Source organism: Hakea prostrata, chromosome 10, assembly GCF_041222555.1.
Source record: "Hakea prostrata isolate BN-2017 chromosome 10, UWA_Hpros_2, whole genome shotgun sequence".
Lineage (NCBI taxonomy): Eukaryota > Viridiplantae > Streptophyta > Magnoliopsida > Proteales > Proteaceae > Hakea > Hakea prostrata.
The window spans coordinates 40,548,702-40,557,798 of record NC_142609.1 but is presented as its reverse complement, the minus strand read 5'-3'; the positions used below and the strand labels follow the sequence as shown (position 1 = coordinate 40,557,798).

Below are 9,097 nucleotides of genomic sequence, written 5' to 3'. Positions count from 1 at the left end.
ATATTCTCAAAACACCGATGTACTCCGCAGCTCCTCCTTCTCCCTCAAGCAGGAGGTGGTCAATACCTTGTTAGGGTAGGACCACGATATCCAAGACCTACCTTTGCAATAGTGTCAACCATATTCCGTAATAAGGACCTCGTGCCCTATGTGCCTGGAACCGAATCGTAGTACATCCACTTCGACACTGCCGCTTCTTCACTTTCTTCACCATCCCTTTCCAGTGCACTCCGTGATCTTAGGCTGCTTGGCCCCTTATTTTTGAAAATATCCAGGATCCCTGCTCTTGGATAGGATCCGACCTCTATGGATAGTCACGTGGACGTAATCCCTATACATCAGCCGTAGAAGGGACCCTCTAACTCTGTGATCGGCTGAACATACCACGTATACCATCCCTGTCCCTAGATTTAGATGCTCCAGCTCCCGATCCAGATGCTTTTAGCCCCGACTGAGCCTAGAGGTACCAGCTCTTGTAAATCTAGCTCGCCCTCTCCCCTCCTCCTAGTCTCCGTAACGCCCTATTCTCAACCATCGCCCGTCTAACGTCCTCGCCTCCCGCTCTCTCAAATCGACGGGATCAACCTCCCGATCAGAATCAATCCAACTCCCGTAGAAGATGATGGTGCCCACACCGCCTCATCAAATGCATCATTTACCCTTCTCCTCTCCTCGTTTCTTCTTCCCTTGTCTTTCTCCATCTCTTAATTGCCTTCACGATATCCATATTAAGCACTCCCAATGCAAATGTGGCCACATCCTTTAAAACTACCGTGTGATGCGAGCCGTAAACCTACTTATGCCACCGAGTTCAACTCCTTACCCCGTAAGTTGCATTTTATTTTCACTTTTGTTGCCATCAATTAAATATTAACACAATATTTGCTATCAGATCAGCCCCTCCCTTCCCCCCAGGCCCAGCCTCCACAATGGTCTAGGTCCTATCCCCAGCCCCACGTAGACACCCCGCTTCCTATCACTTGACATGATAATTGTTGCAACAAATATTTCATAATACAATTAAACAATACCAATATAATATTTTAAACAATATTTTAATTTTTTCTTTGTCAAAAGAAAAGGCTACCCTTATCATTTCAGACCGAAACAATGAAAACCAAACGAGAAGCACTTGAAAATAATTATATAGGTATTCCATTGCAGTTTTCCCCAGACAATGGTGTCATGTTTCCCCTTCTAGTTAATATGAAACTCAAAAATTTTAAAGTTTTCAAATTTCCCCAGCCCCCTTCCCCCCTCCCCCCACCAAAAGAAAGGGAAAAAAAAAAAGAAAGAAGAAAAGGGGAAAAGGTTTGTCATATCAGAAGCAACTGTTCAAACCAGGAACATTTTTCTGCAGAAAACTTGCTTGAGCATCACGAACCACTTGGGGGAACTCTCCAACATATACAGGTTGAATTGGATCTGCTTCAACTCCCTTCTCAATCCCTTTGACTGGTGGAATTCTGGTACAACATGGAGGTGATAGTCAATTATAAGAGGAAACTTAACCCCAAATTTTTTTGAGAGGACATAGTTTAATAGATAAAGTAAATTCTCATCCTAACCATCAAAGATTGGTATCATTGTGGATCCAACATAATGACAAGCAAATGAACAACAATCAACTGAAAATTTGAAGAGCCTAGCAGAACTTCATTACATTGTACAGAGCAGGTTATCAAGCTGACATTTAACAAGACAATCCTCTATAACTATGATATGCTAAAAACAGGCAATCAGTTCATTCCACATCCAGGAAGAAAAATGATCCAGATGGAGAGAAACACAGAAAGCACTTTGATTGAATAATACAGAGATATTCTTGAAAGAGAGGGAGGGGGGGGGGGAAGTGAAACATATTTCCTTGCTACTTCCCTCAAACTTGTTGGGAGATGGAATATCCATTTAACTCTACAGATCCACAGGAAACATAAGCTACTAGAACACCTTCCCAGCTTATTCAGTGATTGAGAATTAGAGGAAAACTAGCATCTCATATCCTCAGATGGAAAAAGAATGGAGAAGAAGTGCCATCCCGACACTTCTCATAGCCATATTTTACCTATCAATGTTATGATCCTGATTGGTTCTCATTTACTATTGTGCAAGGCATGCTTGATGCTACCATAAAGCAGCAACCTCCTAGGCCCCAACAAATCTGCCTGGACACCCAAGTGATGCCTTGATAACTATCGTTGATGCAAATCAAGTACCAATTTAGGCTTATTTTAGAAAAAGATTGGGGTGGACATCTATTGGTTATGGGTCTTCAGTCCAAGAAAGAAAAGAATCACAACTAGTGCACAAGGCTTCTGCATTTAGCAGGGTCTAGGGAGAAGCAGATGAACACAGCTTTACACCTGTTTACAGAGGGGCAGCTTCCAGGACATGGACCTATGACCAAGCATTCAGCAAGTAAGCACTTGACCGACATGCCAAGCATGGCCTTCTTGTTTGAGTGGAACATTCCCATACTGAGCTGGCCCCTGTTACTTCATAGACAACTTCTCTAAATCGCTAGAGCTTCAGTAACAAATCCAATCTGCTTCAGCTCCCAGTCACCAAAGGAATACTTTAGGGCCTGTTTGGTTACATGAATCCAGAGATTTCAAATCTCTGGATTCATGAATCTGAGAATTATGCCCGTTTAGTTGTAAAAATCTCTAGATTCATGAAATCTAGAGATTCACCTTTTTACACTAAAAACGTGAATCTGTAGATTTATGGGTAAGGGGTGAAATCCAGAGATTTCAAAAAAGTTATACATTTGCACATTCACAAAAATCACATCGATCAAATAGCTTTTTAGGATGAATCCACAGATTTCATTCCACAACCAAACATTTAATTCTATAAATTATAACTCCATAGATTTGAAATCTCTAGATATTTGAAATCTCCAGACTCATGTAACCAAACAGGCCCTTAAGCTAGAATGACACAGCATGAGCGAAGGCCTGACTTCAATACCTCCCATATAACAGTCTCTTTGTCCTTCTTCAATAGCTGGTACCATTGATGCCCTTCAAGGTCGTTTGATGCCAAAAACATCTTCTCCTTCTCCAATGTCTGCTGGGTGTTGTTCCACACAGAAAAATCCGACTAGAAGGATCTTCCACACAATTAAAACAGGGAAAATATAGCTTGGAAAGCTTAAATGTGACAGAACCCAAAAAACCAATTGGTGAGTAGCTAATGGGGTCACTGGGAAGCCATGTCCCTTTGCAACTGTGAGAACTTTCACCTTGATCACAACAGTAGTTAGTCACCATTTGATCAAAGCAAGTGCCAACAGCAGAAAATGTCTCCTGCATCTATTTGACAATACACTCTTGTTCAGAAGTTCATGCTCCCACCTCAGACTCCAAACAATCATAGAACATCGTCAGTTGCCCATCTTCATGTCACAACATTATGAGCACCTCTGTTGCCATGACCATTGTCTTCTACCTCACCTACCATGTGGTGATATTTTAAGAATAGGGAGAAAGGGAAGTTGGTGACTAGAGACAATCAGATATACATACAGAAGCAGGTAAGTTTTCTTCACTTCGAGGAAAACAGTCTAAGAAAGGAAATACCAAGCGCACAAGGTTTCCACCGCTGCAGTCCTTGGGAGGGTCATAATGTATCCAGCCCTACCCCCACTTCATGCAGGTGTTGTGACTAGACATGAACACACACCCATTAGGTCGCCCTGGAGAAACCTTACCAAACCAGCTACCCAGGTCAACATTCAACATTTAGATTAAATTCAGGATGTCAGTATGATTAAAAACTAGCATAACTTACATGGCTTCACAACAACTCTGCTGGAAAGAGTTAAATTCTTACCGTCAAACAATTACTTGGAACTTTAAATTCCAGAACTCAAGCAAAACAACCCATTCAAACACTTCCAACATCTCCATTCTTCCATTATTCAGCAAACTCCTAAATACATGACACTTGTCTCTTAAGATAATCTTGGCACCCAACACATTCTCCACCCAAACCATTGGGATTCTAATACTAATGATTCTAGATACAGACTTTGTATAATAACTTAATTTTCAATTCTGTAATCCTTAGTGTTACTCCTTCCCCTCACTTTCTGTAACATAAACCAAGGATAAATGCAGAGATACTTTCACCACCGTCACCAGAACTGCATAATCCATAAAAGCATTACTAAAATGCAGAATCATGATACCGCAAAAATCAATGAAACTTACATTTATGATACGCACTGTTGGATCTCTCATATTACTCACGGTAGTGGTAATAAACTACAACAAAACTCAGTTTGATTACATTAAATTATAGAATGAAGCATCATTCAACATTCATCCAACTCCAACACACTATGAACTAAATTCTTAACATCAGAATCAGAAAGTACTGGAAATGCTGGACGTAGTTTACCTGGCAAGAACGGATAACCGAGAGGTCCAAGGAGCCGGCGTTCCAGTGCTTGGTCTGTTTGCAATCGAAGATGAAAACGGCGTCGAAGGTGAATCCGGAGCTGCGTGCCCTAGATTTCGGCCTTTCTGATAGAAGGAGGACTTGTTCGTTGCCGGAGTGAACATAACTGATGAATTGACGCGAAGAGGTTTAACAGTGTCTTAGGGTTTCTTCTTCTGCAGCTTCTTGGTCTATGATTCTGCTATTTCTTATGTAAGTACATGAGCCTCAGAGCTCTGAGCTAGAAAGAGGGAGCAGTGAGAACTACGAAGAATTTGAATGGGAGAGTGAAAAGAGGAGCGTCTGAGAAATGGGCGGAAAAGCAACATTGCCTTCAAGCGCGAGCAGTATACTTGGGCAGCTACAATCGGTTGATCTGAACCGTCGATTAACAAATAACTCATCGCCGCCAGTTCCATCGACTTTTCTTCTTCTTTTTTTCGCCATTTGCTATGAATGTTTCAAATTAGAGTTTTTTTTGCATGGTGCCGGGCCTATAATTCATCCACTTAAATGGTCTAAATTATACGTTATATTTTTTGCAAAACTGCAAGTTAGCAATGGTTAATTATTTTACCCATAATACATTGTAAATATAAATATATTTTATATTTAAGGATTTTAAATTCCTAAATTTACAAAAAAAAACTCCAGACTCTTCTTCCCAATCCCATACCACAGTAGGATATGGGGAACTCCTTGGGAATCTCGAAGATGAAGCTATCACGGTCGTGAATGGATAGCAAGGAAAAAATTATAGAAAAGATAAAAAAAACCAATGAATTTCAGTTTAAAAATGGAGTTTTTAAATTTTTGAAAAGGGGAAGGAAGAGGGAAGAGCCGAGTACGTATTGGAAGTAGGGGTGTTGCAATTTGCAACTCGAACCGTTAAAATTGAATCGCACTGGCCCAATATAGCCCGAACCGAACATTAATGAGTTGTGTTTAGGTTGACTAGTTGAGGATGGTAGAGGTCGCACCAACTTGAACCCAAACTGCAACCCGTTGTAAACCGTTTTACAATCCGTTTTATTGTTTTACATTAAATATTATTAGTTGATACATACTATCAGAAAATTTGAGCATGAATTCAAAGATCATATAACTTTCTACTACTTGTGAAGGACAATTAGAATGATTAAGTATGAATGCCCAATTGAATGTACTAAGTTTGTTTAAATTAAATAATTTTTTTTCTTCAAATCCAAATGTATTTCTTTGCATATCAAGCTAAATATCAATCCAAAAAAAATACAAATTTTATGGAAGGGGAAAAAACCAACATTCTTACAAAACAAGAACACAATTTCAAGAAAATCAATCATAACACAAGTTAGAATTTAAAAAGATTTTTAGTTTGAAGATTTGTTTTAGGAGGACTATACAGTGGAGCTTGAGGAATGAACTTGCAAATTTATGTTACTAGTTATTATATGAGTTATTGATTTCTATAAGGTGGGTGGAATTTCAACACAGGACCAGTTAGGTAACAACACGTGGGGAATAGAATTAAAACTCTTGAGGCGAACCCGAGTCTCCATGAACCCATATAAGACAAGTTGGTTCTTTCTAACCCACTCTATAACAGCCATCTTCTTTCCCACACTACCAGAACCTCACGGGTTCCAAGCACCGGCTCCTGGCATCATGAAGAAGTGGGATTAGAACTGGGCACCAGGGGGCACTTGGGGGGACTTCTATCTCATTCCCTAACTCCATCACAGGTCAAAACGTGATCCGAAAAAGCATCCAGCGGTTTCTCCTCATTACCAAGAATAGAAAATCGATTTGGCACACTCCTAGAATCCATAGATCCACTGCTTCATAGTTGGTGGGTTTCGCTGCTATAAATGGACATTGACGCCTAGGATCTCGCTCCAAAACATTCCGAATAGGTATTGTACCATCAATGGAAATGTTTACCCTTGAAACATGATAATTAGTGCTACTTGCCAATAAAGGCAATTCAAAGTTTTTTTTTTAAGATCTCAAGTTCATCCATGCCAGCTTATGCACACCTCAACTACATCCTCAAGGGATTTATTTTTTCTTTTCGGGTCAAGGCAATTAAGAGTTATTTAAATGACCATTACTCCCCACTGTCTCCACGTTCTCAATATGTAAAGTTTGTTGAACCATTGTGGTAGGTACCATTGCCATATTATGTAAAGTTTGTTGAACATTGTGGTAGGTAACATTGCCATATTATTCATCTCATAAGAAATCAAATCATTCTCCACGTGTGTCTGACCACCCGTTCGCCGTTAGTAATTACCAAATTAGGATCGTTCCGCTGGCTAGGTCTTGGGATTTGTCCGAACCCTTACCTTATATGTTCCACCATCATCCGAGTCACTCCATCTCTACCCCTTGTATTTACCCCTCGTATTTGGAGCCATGTTCACATATGAAAAGAGAACCAGATGACCCAAAAAAAACCGAAGGATTTTATTACCATTAAAGACCATTAAAAGAATAAAAAACTGTCACAATAATGACCAAAGAAACTGAAGGATAGACTCTTCAACGCGTCTTTCAGTCCTATAAAGAAAGAATAGGTTTGAAAATTTTAAGACTAATCAAGAAGAAGCTTAGAAGCAAGCACAAGTTAGATAGATCAATGGGTAATTTTACAAGAATCGTTCCTGTTCTGATAATTCTTGCTTTGACGATGGAGTACTTCTCTTCATCTTTGGTTTCTGGGTGTTTCTTGACTCCTAGGGTGCATGCAAGAGTGCAGAACAAGTTGGGCGAAGGAAATTTATTGCATTTGCACTGTCGATCAAAGGATGATGATTTAGGATACAAAGTTCTCGTCAACAATCAGCAATTCCCATGGACTTTCTGCATAAATGTTGGGTTTACTACTCTCTACTATTGTGATTTCTGGGTTCAAGTTGGTGCCGCTAAAGCAATTAGTAATGCAAAAGTTTTTGATGCAAAACGAGATCTCTGCCCAGACTGCACTATTCTTGTTGAACCTGATGGGGTTTACATTGTTGACACAGAAGACCCAAGCCATCCAGGCCAGCCAATGCTAATAGCAAAATGGCATTATGGAATGGATGACTCGATTGCTTTGGGCATTCATGACATTGGATCGTTGTTCTGAACTCTTTCTATCTTTTTTTTTCTTCCAGCTGCTTTGTATGAATTTAATCCCCAAATAATAAATCTATGAGTCTAATATCTGCCTTGATCTCTACTATCAGCGTTGAGTGAATACTCTAAATTCCAATTGAAGTCACCGTTGGTTATTTTTGTTGCTTTATCAGTAGGTCTTCTAAACAAGTTTGAGATATTATGGAGATGAAGAGAATCGATACTGGACTTAAACCATGAAAGATTGGTATCATTGTGGCTCCAACATAATGACAAGCAAATGAATGACAATCAACTAAATTTTGAAGAACCTAACAGAACTTCATTACATTGTACAAAGCAGGTTATCAAGTTGACATTTAACAAGACAGATTCTCTATAACTATGATATGTTATAAATACGTGATAGTTCATTCCACATCCAGGGAGAAAAATGATCTAGACAGAGAGAAACACAGAAATCACTTTGGTTGATTAATACAGAAATATCCTTGATTGGGGGTGGGGTGGGGGATCAAATGAGTGAAAATATCATTTCCTTGCTACTTGCCTCAAACTTGTTGGGAGATGGATTATCCATTTAACTCTACAGATACACAGGAGGCATAAGCCACTAGAAGTCTAGAACCCTTCCCTGCTTAATCAATGATGGTTAAGAATTAGAGGAAAACTAACATCTCATTCACTTAGATGGAAAAAAAATGAAGAAGTGCCATCCCGACACTTCTCATAGCCATATTTTACATATCAGTTTTGTGATACTCATTGGTTCTTATTTACCATTGTGCATCCCATGCTTGATGCTGCAATAAAGCAGCAACCTCCTAGGCCCCAACAAATTTGCTTGGACACCTAGGTGATACTTGACAACTATATTTTATGCAAATCAAGTACAAATTTAGGTTTATTTCAGAAAAATATTTGGTTGGACATTTATAGGTATCTAAGAAAGATAAAAATCACATCTAGTGCACAAGGCTTCTGCATTATTCAGTGGGGTCTAGGGAGAAGCAGATGCACACAGCTCTACACCTGTTTCAAGAGAGGCTGCTTCAAGGACATGGACCAATGACCAAGCATTTAGCGAGTGAGCACTTGACCAACATGCCAAGCATGGCCTTCTTTTTTTTTGGGGTGGGGGGGACCAAGGGTGGCAATGGTTTCATCACAGTACATAAAGGAAGATCTTGACGTACAGCTTTGTTCATAGCCTATGACCTTCGATTCGGCACTGATGGTAGAGCTCCTAGCGGTTTGAGCAACAATGCAATGGGCAGCAGAGAAGAAGCTCAAGGATGTTATCTTTCTTACAGATTGCCTGAATGTATTGGAGGGTGTTATGTGCCTGGGTTATACACCTCATATGGACTTGCAGCCCATTTTTTGGGATGTTAGGGGTTTCATTAACAATTCGAAGATCGGGTCGTCTATGCCAGACTCTTGAGTCTTGAGTCTTTGGCTTTTAATGAATGAGTTTTTATTATAAAAAAAAAAATTAACCATAGGGTTGGGATGGGCTGAGGGCTACACCCGAACTCGACTCGTCCCT

At 39.8% G+C, this 9,097-nt stretch overlaps 1 protein-coding gene across 1 annotated transcript; it reads left to right on the top strand.

Moving 5' to 3' along the window:
* The first annotated feature begins 7,066 nt into the window (after positions 1-7,066).
* Positions 7,067-7,558, top strand: LOC149002961 (S-protein homolog 27-like). Its single transcript, XM_089138791.1, has one exon. It carries the CDS (start codon positions 7,067-7,069, stop codon positions 7,556-7,558), a length of 492 nt encoding a protein of 163 aa, XP_088994917.1.
* Positions 7,559-9,097: the final 1,539 nt, after the last annotated feature.

Excerpts from the sequence above, each read along its gene's own strand:
- LOC149002961 (XM_089138791.1), top strand. The coding sequence starts at position 7,067 with ATGGGTAATTTTACAAGAATCGTTCCTGTTCTGATAATTCTTGCTTTG.